At 38.4% G+C, this 13,933-nt stretch overlaps 1 protein-coding gene across 5 annotated transcripts in view; it reads right to left on the bottom strand.

Annotated features, from left to right (window-relative positions):
* The window catches only part of MEI4 (meiotic double-stranded break formation protein 4), a 215,096-nt gene that overhangs the window by 65,424 nt on the left and 135,739 nt on the right, over positions 1-13,933 (bottom strand). For 4 of the 5 annotated variants that reach the window (XM_039367093.1, XM_039367092.1, XM_039367089.1 and 1 more), the window contains one exon: positions 8,861-8,921. Coding sequence is in view for 1 of the 5 variants with exons in the window: in XM_039367094.1 (XP_039223028.1) it covers positions 8,913-8,921 (9 nt within the window). In the remaining 4 variants the exon portion in view is untranslated. Of the gene's footprint in view, positions 1-8,860; positions 8,922-9,744; positions 10,074-13,933 lie in introns of those variants that run through there. The other variant, XM_039367091.1, reaches the window with a different exon arrangement.

Raw genomic sequence — 13,933 nt, 5'->3', positions numbered from 1 at the left:
TGGTCACCAGAATGGTCAAGCAGAGGGGAAGATTAAGTGACAGTGATAAAAAGTTGCATGCTATTTCTTTTTGATATGGAGTTGGAATGAGGGGTGATGCTTCCAGATCTGTGGCAATCAGAGGTCAAGACATTTATTGAATGTTCTTTTATGAAGCTTTGTATGTGGCAGTTGGAGGGACGGATTGGTTTGTGATATTTCTAACTGTTCTTAATGTTTCAAATTGGATGAAGGGAGGCAATCATGGGTTGGTTGCCTTAAAGTTGTTTTTTTTTAATAGTTATTTGGTAGAGAAAATAATAGTGGAGTAGACTAGCCTTCAGTTGTTGATCAAAGGCAATTTTTATTTACAATTGATTTACAATTTTATTTACGCATTTGAGAAATATGGCTGCTTTCTACTGTTTGCAGCTTTTTGTAGCAAAGCTCATAAGACTGTCATCCACCTGTCACCATCTCTGTCAAACAGCTTGAGGCTGAGATTCTTCCTCAGTAGGCCTCAAAATTCGAGCTAAATTAAGCTTTGTCTTTTATGTTACCTGAGATTAAAATAAACATATTGGTAATTTTCCTTTATCGTGGCAGGTCCTTTTTTGTTATTGTGCTAGGTGAATAATACAACTCAGGCCCTAGCAGTGACATGTGTTCCTAAAGTAAAGCGTAGGCAATTTGATGCTTTCCAAATGCATTGATGTTAAAAGCCTTGCTGACCACAACAAGAGATAACAGCAATTGTAATCTAAAGCCTAGGAAAGTACCAAATTATCTTCCCCTGCTTCATGGAATGTATAGTAGATATCAAATACTAAGCTAGGATGTGGGAGTGAGAAACCTGTAGCTCTTCATGTGCTGCTGAGCTGTATAACTTTGGTGAAGGATGCTGGGAATAGTAATTCAGTGATTCCACTTCTAAACTGTTACTGTTAGAATAATAAGGCCATGGGGCTCTGACAGAAAAGATGCTTCTTTCCCTGAGGAAGTAGGCAGAGAAAATGTAGTATAGTTACAATCTGGTTTGGGTTTTTGCGTGGGTATGGAGAGGGGGTAGATAAATCACTGCCAAATATACACTGGAGCCTCCGGGAATATGTGAACATAAGGCACAAAGCACAGCTTATGTTTGTGCAATGGATAAATGCTAGTAAAGAGAAATACCTTAGCATCCATGGATCTTTGCTACCAAACTTCTTCCACCCACTCAAATTTGCATATCAAGAACCCAGTCATTAGCCAATTGTTCAAAAGTTATAGAAATGGATGATCATTTAAGAAAAGAAATTCTTTAATAACTTTGCCTATTCCTACAAATGTCATATTATTTCCTTATTCATTTCTAAAGACAACACCATTCGGTTTCGGAGAAATAAGCTTATTTTTTCCAGCCTAAAGAAAATGGCTTCAATATTTTTTTTTTAATTATGTCAGAAAGAGGAACACGGCTGCCTACTATAGTTTTTAAACTGAAGTCATTACAAAACAGAAAATGCACAATTAGATTTTATATTAGAATTGGTAGTCTTCCTTCGTTTTAAAGCCTTCTCCATTTCTTTCTTGTCATCTCCTGAGGGCAGGCTATAAATGTTAATAAATGGGATAATTTTTACCAATGGTTAGGAAAACGAACTAGTGAGAATTGATTGTGATATGTTACTTTGAATATAAATTAGTAAGAAGAATGATATGTGTTGACCAACTGATACTGTTTATGATTATTGTTTATCATATTCACCACAGCTATTTACTATTATATTAATTAGTATTAACTGAACATATGTACCCGGACAATAGTCTGTTTGCTAAAGCTTGAAAATGTTACTGGGGGGCAATCCCAATGTTGTTCCCAATCCTGTCCCAACCCCAATCCTGATCCTAACCCTTCCCCGAACCTTAATCCCTATCCTCGTCCTATCCCTTCCCCAACCTTCTAAAACTCAATAAAAACCTTTATAAAAAAAAATAAACTGAAGTCATTACAAAACAGAAAAGGCACAATTAGATTTTATATTAGAATTGCTAGTCTTCCTTGGTTTTAAAGCTTTCTCCGTTTCTTTCTTGCCAGCTCCTGAGGAGAGGCTATAAATGTTAATAAATGTTAAAACAGTCAATAGTATTGCCATTCTTTTATTAGGGAAAGTCCATTTGATGGGAAAGAAAATGAAAAATAATCTTGTTTTCTTGGGTTAAATAAGAGATATACACGAACAATGTACAAGAGATTAAAAAAAGAGAAATCATTTACAAATTTAGACACTATCATGAATGATAAATGTATTTCAATGGAAGATCAGAACAGTTAAAGCTTTCCAGTGGGAATGTCCGACTGTGAAAGCTGGACAAAGAGAAAAGGCTAGAGGAAAAAAAATACAGGCATCTTTAGATATGGTTGCTCTGAATACAATATATTATCAAAAAAACAATATCATTCAATCCACAATCAAAGTCTGACAATTCTGTTGAGATTATGATTAGTAAGTACAAACTCATATGGGCATCTGATTTCAGTAGATGATGGACTGTAAAAGGAATTAAAAAAACATGAAACAAACCTGTATAATACACATTAGCTTAATTTTCGCTATAGTTTAGAGCATTTAATATTATAGTTTACAGCATTTAATATACTGAGCAATGCTTATCAATCTGATAAAGAGCCAGATCATAAGTAGAAAGCAAGCATATAGCATAAGTCTAAGAACATAAATGCAGGGTTGCGCCATCTTTTCATTGTAAAAGAATACGCCATACTCAATAAATATGGAACTCATTGTTCCATATGCCATACTCAATAAATTCATAGTTCTTCAAGCAGTGATTGTAGGGGCACGGAGCTAAGCCCATAGGATGAAAAGTTGGAGGTCTTCACTTGCCCTCTCAGATGTCTCTGAAAACTGTCTACCATTCCACCTTGCCTTCCTGTTGTGTTGCATCTAGTTGGTAGTTAAGGATGCCACCATTTCTTTGTTTCCCTATCCTGCCTCCAAGCCAGCATAGGGATCCCACAGTTTAGTACCCTACTGGGATAAGACAGGGAAATAATAATGATAACAATGGTGATAGTAATGGTGATAATTCTAAGTTCTGGCTCTTAGGAAGATAAGGCCTCTCTCTCCCTCCCTCCCCCTCTCCCCCTCTCTTTCTCTCCCTCCCCCTCTCCCCCTCTCTTTCTCTCTTGGAATAAAATCAATCATACAAAGGATAAACAAACTGTTCTGAGGAATCAAAAAGAGATATAAGGCATAGAATTATAGAGGTATTTAAGTATAATCAACAGAGAATCTAGTCCCCACTCCAGAAAAACAGACAGGGGAGATTAAATTAAGAATAAAGAGCAAAATATGAGATATTAAGGAAAGCTCTGTCAAGGATAGAAAATTCCTCTAAGCACTGGATTTGCACAGGTAGCAAAAATATCATAGGGCAATGAAAGTATCCAAGTTGATAAAGCAGACCGAGCATTCACAGCTATATCAATGCACAACACCGAACACAGATTTCTAGCCAAAATGTTTACCTATTCTTTAGAGGCAAGAGAGTTTTTAAAGCAAATGATCCACTTTTCTTCTGTGAAACTCCCAGAGGGTTTCTAACCTTTTTCTTCAGATGCTTCTGTTCTTTGTTTTAGTCTTACAGCTTTCAGAGGCTTGGATTAAAACACAATACTCTTTTGTACTCCAGAAAAAGTAGAGATTGAAGATATCTCCATGGCCTACCTGCACATAAGCATTAACTCTCCAGCTTTTGATCAAGGATGCCACTTCTGTGCTTGGAGAAAGTTGACTGACATCATGAAAAAGATTCAAAGGTGCATAATTCAAAATCCACGTATGCCTTTGAACCATATGACATTTCCTAAAACCATATTAATAAGCCTAGAGGCATGATGTTTCATGGTCAAGCTCATGTTCAAGCTATGATATTCACTAGAAAAGAGACTAGATATTCTCACAAACCCTTAAATACTTATTTATTCTACCTGTACAATTAAATATTATTCTCTATTCATTCTTGTCTAAAATAATTTAAAGGATTTCAGAAAGAAATTAAAGAAATAACAATATACTATATTATAATTTGTTCTCAGCTAGTTATGCTGGTGTCATTGAGCCAGGTTTGAATTCGATGATTGTGAAGACAAATGCTTATCACCTTCACTTTCGTTTCATAATAACACATAGTTATTTTTGTATTATTTTACTGTTGTAATATTAAAAGGGCACAGCTTACACATTATTATTGTTTATATTACAAATTAATAAATCTATGATTAGGGGTCTTTTTGTTGTTGTTAATTGCAAAGTCGTGTCTGACCCATCGCGACCCCATGGATAACGTTCCTCCAGGTCTTCCTGTCCTCTACCATCTTCTGGAGTCCATTTAAGTTCACACCTACTGCTTCAGTAACAACTGTTAATTATGTTTCTTAAGATCTTAACATTTGATTAATTCAGCATTTTTTCATGTGTATTTAAGACTTCGAAGAAGATTTTAGAAGGTTAGGATGTCAACATCTGTATGCTGGAAATGTAAAATGAAAGAGGGAACACAATATTGTTTCATGTCAACTTCTATAGCCTTCTCTGCTCTGGTGCTACATATAACCAGGGTTTGTAATAAAGTTGGATAAAAGAACCAATTGGGGGGGGGGGAAGAGAATTAGAAGCAAGGAAATAACTTGAATGTTAGGAATCTGAGACTCCAGAGTTTAGCAGGAGATAGGAAAGACAAAAGTAAATAGGAGGAAATAAGGGTAAGAGATCATGGAATGCAATAAAGATATTCTTATCAAATAGAATGGATCTAGCAAGGAAATCAGATTTGGGGAGAGGAAGGCCAAAGAACTGAGAGGAAGAAATGAAGTTGGGGTTTGGGAAAAAGCTACAAAGCCTGTGGGAACAATGGGAGAGAAATTTAAAATGAGAGAGAGAATACTCACGAGTCAGGCAGTTTAAGAAGACACAAAAGAAACAAGAGATTCCAATTAGGAGGGCGGCAGAAACAGAATAACTACTTTGTGGTATGAAGAGACAACCTGGCAAGCCCCACCCCGCCCCCTGCCAGCATTGGGCCATTCCTGGATGTTTGCCCGCAACTTGGGTGCAAGGAAGTTGGATAGGTGGGACAGTTCAACCTGTGAACAGAATCACGTCTCAACCAGAGTGAGGACAAACAGCACCCTGTCAGATTCAGTTGGGAATAGATTGGGACTGGCAGAGCCAAGGAACCTACAAGCAGTCAGTCTGGATTTGGACAATGGGCAGAAGGAAGAACTGTGAAGAACTCAGGCAGAGCAAAAAAAAAAAAAAAAGGAGTGGAAATAGCTCCATGAGATTTTTGTAAGGCAACTGTTAGTGCTAATGAAGTAGGCAGAGTCCTTGAAGCTGTAAGTTCAGCTCCTTTCTTTTAAATCCATGTTCACCTGGTTAGTCGAGGCCTCCTGGGATGTGGCTCGTGGTTAACACTTCTTTGCAGGAGAGATGGTTTTGCTTGCTTTGAAAGAGATACTTGTTCACTGATTTGGTGATTTCAACTGAGATAGACAAGTTTTAGGCCACAGGCAAGTTTACTTCAATCTTCCCCTTTTTTATCTACAGATTTTTCCAATCATGTTCTAGAGTGGGACTAGGATGAGGGTGGTGCATCCATTCTGGCCCTCCTTGATCTCCGGTAGCTTTCAATACCTTTAATTATGATATTCTTCTCCACCAGCTTAGTGGGTTAGGAATGGGAGGCATATTTTATGGTGTTTCTTGTCCTTTTTCAGGGCTGGGGGTGTGGTTGGGGACGGACAAGATTCAGCCCAGGTTTAAGGACTCTGCTCTGAAGAGTGCCTCAGTGCTTTACTGTATCCCCTGCCCCTACGTAATCTCTATATGAAGCCATTAGGTGAGGTATCATCAGTTCAGTGTTAACATCTTTCTGTCTGTCTATCTGTCTGTCTGCCTGCCTACCTTGGCAAGACTGAATGGCTATGGATTTTGAGATCTCCTGGATTGGATTTCTGTCCTTAACTCTGAATCAGGTTGCATTCCCCAAGACAAACTTGATGAGCAATTTCGAGGTTCTCATAGACTCATGGCTCCTGCTCCAGGAACAGCTGGCAGCTGTGGCTAGGAGGGATTAATCTTTTGCCCCAATTGCATCCATTTCTGGATTGAGAGAATTATAGTAGCTCTTGCTTGTAATGTATACTGTCTGTGGCTGTCCTTGGAGAACATTTGGAAGGGTAACTGGTCCAGAAGGTGGCAGTGTGGGCAGTTCCCTACTTTTCATAATGATTCATTATATTCTGTGAACTATACTGGCTTCTGGGTGCAATTCAAGGTGCTAATTGATAATGCTGCACATGGCACAGAATCAAGTTATTTGTAGGACCACCTGCTTCCTATTGTTTCTGTTGACTCCCACCAAATGAGAGGATGAACATGCCCTGCATTTTTTACACTAAGCAAAACCATTTTGTAGAATCCAGGAGATGTGTCTTTTTGGTTGTGATGCCTCTGTTGTGATGTTAAAGGGCATCTCCCTGGAGATTTGGCTGGCCCAACTGAGTTGGTCTTTCATAGGGCCCTAAAAAACTGCTTGTTCACTCAAGCATTAATTCTAGGGTCTTCGGTGTGCCCTGTTTGTTTATTAAATTTACATGCCGCCCATCTCCCAGATAGAGTGACTCTGGGCAGCTCCGTAGCTTGATTTTTTTTGTTATATTGATTGTAAGACAGAATGATCTGTTTGGACCCGTTGGCATATGGTACATTGACGATCGTTGTAATTTCTTTTTTTAATTTGAATTTTGTTTTCTGAACTCTTCAGAGAGATGGGCAGCCGTATGAATGTATATATAAACAGACAAACAAATGTATAAACAGAATGTATAAATAGACAAACAATACCGAATCTTTTAAAAAGCCCTCCTGGCTGTTGTAAGAGAGAGAGAGGTGATGAGGGAGGGAGGGAGGGAGGGAGAGAGAGAGAGAGAGAGAGAGAGAGAGAGAGAGAGAGAGAGAGAGAGAGAGAGAGAGAGAGAGAGAGAGAGATTACATTCTGCAAGCAAGTGGTGATTCATTTTCATCGGGTTCAGTAGCTACTGAATTTGTTGTGCTAGTCTAAGTGGTGTTGTGTGTAGATCCGTTATTGGAAGCAATAAAAAAAGGAGAGAAATGAAAGAAAACAACCAAGCTACTTGGAAACATTTGTCAAGAAAGGTCATAAAGGCTGAGCTCAGCTGAGCAGAGGAAATCTTCCCCATCATAAAAAAGTAGAGAGAATAAAACAAATCCCTAAGACTGCCCCACCCACCCAGACAGGCAAGACACCAGAATATAAACTGACAGCAAACCGCACTCGTTACTAGCACTGATGATGTTACCTAGTTAGGGTAATGAAATGTCTGCAAGAAAACAAGCAAGCTCAGAGAGCACCAAGGACCCCTCATTTCAACTCTGAGCTACAAATATTCTTCTTCACTGATAAAACAAACAATCACAACTAGTTAGCAATAGCAATAGCCCTTAGAGTTATATACTGCTCCACAGTGCTTTACAACAGCGGTTTAGAAATGTCAGTATATTGCCCCAAACATTCTGGGTCCTCATTTTACCGACCTCAGAAGGATGGAAGGCTGAGTCAACCTTGAGCCGGTCAGAATCGAACTCCTGGCTGTGGAATGCAGAGTTGGCCTGCAGTACTGCATTCGAACCACTGCACCACCACAGTTGCTAGTTAGGAATCTGAAACTTTAGAGCAGGGGTAGGCAACTTTGGCTCTTTTATGACTCGAGGACTTCAACTCCCAGAATTGCCTACCCCCGCTTTAGAGGAATACACCACATATCCAGGGCTTTTACTTCATATCTCTGGAGCAGGCCAGTCTTCTCATTGAAACCAGCTCCTTCAATGGGCTGCAGAATACCTTTGAATGTGTTATTTTTTCTGTCACATTGCAGACCCATCAAAAAAATCCTGAGTTTCAGCAGCCAGAAAAACAACTGCTAACACAAGTGCCTGTAGAGAATTGCTACAATACTGCAGTTCAAAACATGGCACTTAAAACAAAATATGTAGGAAAACAATGTAGTGCTCTACTGAGATGCCATGTCAAGTTTGAACAGATACATGTACAAAAGAGGCAAAGCAAAGAAAAACAAACAAAAAACAAAAAATAAAATAAAATTCCCCAGTCCTCACAAAAAAAGATATATGGATAATCAATCACTAACCTAGAGGGCTGGCTGCTTCTGTTGACAAAGCAGTCAGCTCCAGGAACATCCTTGTTTTAACACAATTCTTCTAACAATGGGTTGGCTCCAAAGCAGTGATTAACAGAAATTCATTTGCATTGGCAAAAGAAGCTAGAAAGTCATTTTGTGATATTTTTTTTTTTGCTCCTGTGTGACTTTTGAGTTTTTAAATTTAGAGAAAAGATGTCTCTGCACCTGCCACTGTCACAGTTAAGGCCACTAAAAGCTAGCCCTCAACTTCTGTGGGACTTGAAGCAGAGCATGATTTTCTATCATAACAAAGTTCTGCTACTTTATTTAATATCCAATTTCATTAACAATCTGAATGACAACAAGTGCGCAGGAATTGCGTCTGACAAGTCAATATCACATTTCTTAACTAGCTGCATACTGCTCCTCATTTGTTTTGGGATTGATGGCTGCAGGCACAAAATATAGAAATTACTTTAGTCAGCCTGAAAATGTACATTTTATCTGAGAGACTATTATGTCTTATGTTGTAAAAACATGTTCACTTTGAGTTGGACCTCTGGAGTTGGTATTTGAGCTCACAAAAGTCAGTATACTTCAATAATGGCACACGTCAGTTTTGAAATTCCTGAAGTATATTCCACGTGCAAATACCTTGCATGTTGTTGTCTTCATCCATATTCCCCAAGAGAATCATCTCTGCACCTCAGGATATCTGTGAAGTGGAAACAGATGGGTTTGAGAGCCTCGTGGCATGCTGACCATCCTTTTACATTCCACGTAGCATAATTTTGAAAGCGTACACAGCCTACGCAAGAAGAGTAAATTCTATTGATACTATGTGCAAAGAATGGTAATGATGTTCTAACAACTCTGAAGAAGTTTGATGTGTTCAGTCCATAAAACACAACTCTGAATTAATGTGCAGTAAATCACCTGGGTGAGCTCATCTTTCAATATTGGGCACTGCGTTCATAATCATAGAGGAAAATGGAAAGTTGTTTCTTTTTCGATACCCTTCCTGCAAGAGTTAGACGCTGGGACTCAGGAGCTATATTGTTTCATCCTTATTCTTAACAACTTTATCAGCATAAGATCATATTTTGCAAGAAGGTTGAAAATCAAGAAGAAATCGCCACAGGTTCACCTGTGCACTTCCTAGACTCCCTGTGATCTCAAAAGAGCAGGTTAGAGAGAGTCAAGGCCAAGGCGCCCTTGATAACTCAGTCTGGCACTTGCCTCCAAAAGCTTGCTTGTCTCTGGACAACCTCTTCTAAATTCTCGGTCAGTGTGTTCTGTGAGCACCATTGCTCAAGAGTGGAAGTTCCTGGAGGTAGCCATCTGAAGCTTTGCTTCTTAAATGAGGTCATCTACAAGTATCGGTCACTCAACCACTCCTTCTGTACCTGGTAATAGATGTGGTCTAAAATTGGAGGGTAGCAGAGCAATCCTTGTTGGACCTACTAATTTCTTTGTTTGTTAAGATTCTTGGAAAGCAGTTGGTACCACTGTTCTTTGGAAATGGATTTGGCGCTAGACATAGCCCACTGAAAACAATGGAACACTTTGTGTAACATTCAGGGATTCACTAACGTGAATTTACTCTATAGGAAATGCCTGTCAAGTCAAGGTAATATGAGAAATACTGTGACTTGCTTACCTGGCCCCATCAGAGAGGCAAGTGCACCCCATGGCCCAAGGGAAAGTTGCTTTCTTTTGGCACAAACTTACTTTTGCTCCTGGAAGGGGATGCTGGATCCATTTGCACAGAAGCAGATTTCCTCAACTCTTTCATGAGTGAAGGCTTACAGTTTTCCTACTGTACTTCACCATATGGGATACTTCCATAGCTCCCCCCGATATCCTGCTGTGTAGTGAATCAAGAATTCAGAAAGTCTCCTTGTTCCCACCAAGTAATATTGCTTTTCCTTGATAATGGCTTGATTTGAAGCTTGTTTAACGGATGCTTAGAGTGAACCAGGGGATTTCTCGCAAAGCTATTACTAACAATGTGATTCTGTACTCAGGTTATTATTTTTTCTTCAGCGTTTCAACTACTTGTTAGTATAATTATCTAAGTGGATAATAATAGCTAGTACAAGTAACATATATTAAACAACAACCCATAGTTATTCACTAAAATAGACTAATATTCATATCAGTTATAGCTGAGTCTACATTTTGACTACTGTATTTGGAGAATTTTGGGAAGTTTCAAGTAGCCTTTGGAAAAAATAAACCTAATTAAATCCATAATGATCATTTTTAGTAGGGTTGTACAAAGCATTCAAGAAAGGCACTTTATAACGTTCATTGATAAAAATGTAGCACCTCTCTTCTCAAAGTATTGAGGCAGCCACTTCTGGAAAATTCAACAAAAAGACCTGTGTTCAAATTTGTTTTTTCTTTAGCTATAAAAATTACTATGTATTAATCTTCTCAGTAAACCAACTATTCTTTGTCTGTTCTAAATAGCAATTTTCAATGTTATGCATTTCATTAACTTTAATGATTATGATTAATAATAATACATGAACACTGTACAATTTATAAAGCACATTGTTATATTAATACTGCAAAAGAAGGAACTGTAGAGAATGCTTGCAGCTTTACAATATTTTTGTATTTGCTTAGGAAGACTTACTGAATAATTTGAACACAATTCCATGAATATCTCCTTCAAAGTAAGATCTTCTGACTTCAATTAAATTTATAACACAAGTATATACACAACTGTAGTCTAGAAAAAAGAAACCTCTCCTTTGTTTACTCAGTTTTAATAAAGGATACTTTTAATAAAGAAGGTAACGCCTACTGGTGTTCTTACTGGAGGAAAGAATGAAAGGACTTGAGGAAAGAATTTCTATACTGCAATACACCAGAGAAAGTGAGACCGTCTTAGATAAGATAGGTGGTGCTCCTTAAGAAGGGTAGAGAAGGGGAGTGAATACAAATGAACAGAAAGAATAGGAATGTAGAGAATATGACGTAGAGAGGCAAGCAAGATGTTCAGGAGGTAAGCAGTCCAGGTGAACTTATCAAACAGTATTAAACATAGATGATTCACAGCCATCTGAGCAAATCTCTCCAATCCCAGCCTCACAACTCAGAGTGGACAACACACACACCTCCATGGGTTGAAAAAGCTCACGAACCATATTGAGATAGAAGGGCCTTGATGCTAGAGGTAAGTTATTCCATGTTGAGAGGAATCTAGGCCATGATATACAAATCTGATATGAAGTCAAGGGAAGTGACTTCAGATTATGGTGAGAAGCTACCAAGACTCCTTCAAACATATTGATAATTCCCTTTTCCTATGGATTCTTATGGGGACAAATGATACTTCCATAGGTTGGCTTGTCTCCCCTATCCTCATATATCCCATTTGGGCATGTCCCAAGTTTAAGAATATAAAATAAAATTTGGGACTAACAATATAACCCCAGAGACAAAAGACTTGTGATTGACAGGAGACCCCAAAAATAAATTATTCACATAAAGTAGGATTATTGCAATTGATTAGTTCCTAGACAACTACCTCACTGGAAAAGAATGGCTGAAAGGAAACATAAATAAGCAAAAAAAAAAAAAAAAAAAAAAAAAAAGCCACCTTGACATCCTTTTTTATTTTCTAGATCCAGTGAGGAAAAGTGGTACTATTTTATCTAAGCATAAATTTTAGAATACAGTGAAAGCAAAGCTCACTAGTGCAAAAGAAAAAAAGAAGAAGCAGCCCATTTTCTTCCCCAGATAGTGGAGATTTCAGGATACTATTAACTCCTCTTCTTTAAATCTTCTTCTCCACCAAGACAAAGCTTTGCTTTTTGGAAGCTTGCATTGAACTGGTGTCAACTATCAGAAACTAGGAGGTGATGGCCCTGAAAAGGCACTTGGGAAACAAAATGCCCACAGAAAGGATAAATACTGGAAGATAAATTGCTGCCTCAGAGACTAGCAAAGTGATCATTGGGCAAGCTGTGCCAATCCTCAAACTCACCTCTACTCACACTCACAACAGATTATCTGACATCTACTCAAAGATTAGAGCAAGAAAGCATTATAGATTTTTCATGCCATGAAACTTTGATGGGACAGTGTTGGCCTAAGGGACAAAATGTTATTTTAAAATTTGTTGCATCAAATAGCCATTCTACTTGTTAGGGACAAAATGAGTTCCAAGGAGAAGGATTGGTATTGTTCTGGTATAATTATTGATGTTGACAACTACATACCATATTTTCCGGTGTATAAGACGACTTTCTAAAGCATGCAAATCGTCTCCGAAGTCGGGGGTTGTCTTATACGCCGAGTCATCTTATACACCGGAAATTACGGTAGTTTCCGGCATATAAGACGACTTTCTAAGCATGCAAATCATCTCCAAAGTTGGAGGTCGTCTTATACGCCGAGTCGTCTTATACGCTGGAAAATACGGTATATTTTACCCTTAAAGAACAAGGTACGTAAGCCAGAAGAGTGCAAGTCCATATACCTTGACAAAATTCACATTGTCCTCAAATCTTGCTGTTAACTTCCTCATGTTTCTTCCTATAAAAGTTTTATGTTGAAAATTAATCACTGCAGATGATGGGAATGAAAGAGAAAGTCTAGGCACGTGGACAGATCTGTTTTTCAATATTAAAGTTATAAACTACAAATAAATCTCAGGAATGGTTGATATTAAGTTTGAACATTTTAATATGATCTGGTAGACAAAATCTGTCTGAAAACTTAAAATGGGACTTCACTACCAGTTGTTTCCAGAAAAGTGAGCTGTTTGGAATTTTTAAAATACCTTTGCCATCTCACTTTTCAATTCCAATATCCATAAATTCCCGCTGATCAGTTTTTTAACTATTGCAGGTTTCAGAATCTGCACTAGCACCATTTATTAACTTGAGAAAAAGACTTTTTACCACCACAGGATATTTCAAATTCTTGTGTTAAGTGATGAAGGGCAATAATGTGAACCCACTGCAAAGCAAAGCATTCGCATCAATCTGGATTTAGCAACCTTGTGTAAAAGTGCTGGCAATCCCACTGGTGCCTCCAGAACCATCTCTAAAATATTACTGCTGCCCAATTTCTGATCCATTGCTGGTTGGTTGATTTGCAATTTGGAGGAACTTTATGCGGCAAAACAAATAGTTTATTTTTTACTCCCTTACTTTAAAAGTCCCTGCCTTCTTCCCTCTCTTCAATGAAGGCTTTCCAAAATGAGAAAACAGGTCTCTTGTTTGCCTGGGCAATACCACCCAGGCAGCAAAAGAAAAAAGAAAAAAAGGGGTGGGTGGGTGACTTTGTTCTGGCCTGATAAGGCAAAATCAGCAGGTGTTTTCTCTGCAGGCTTTTCTTTGTCTTCCTCTAATATCCACCATCTCCTTCAACCTGCCACACCTGCCTTTTTTCAGAACAGCCTTTATGCTGAGCAGACATTGCAGCACTTATCACGGTCTGGAACTATGGCTCACTCACAAAGAAGTTGGTGGTTTTTCCTTTACCCACACTCTCATTTTTGATGATATGAATTTACAGAGAAGAGCAACAAAGATGATTAGGGGACTGGAGGCTAAAACATATAAGGAACGGTTGCTGGAATTGGGTATGTCTAGTTTAACGAAGAGAAGGACAAGGGGGGACATGATAGCAGTGTTCCAATATCTCAGGGGCTGCCACAAAGAAGAGGGAGTCAAGCTAGTCTCCAAGGCGCCTGAAGGCAGGACA

The sequence above is a fragment of the Crotalus tigris genome, unplaced genomic scaffold (genome assembly GCF_016545835.1).
Source record: "Crotalus tigris isolate CLP2741 ecotype Arizona unplaced genomic scaffold, ASM1654583v1 scf7180000020550.821452, whole genome shotgun sequence".
Taxonomy (NCBI): Eukaryota; Metazoa; Chordata; class Lepidosauria; order Squamata; family Viperidae; genus Crotalus; species Crotalus tigris.
Note: the sequence above shows the minus strand (reverse complement) of the source record. Positions and strands in the feature narration are given on the sequence as shown.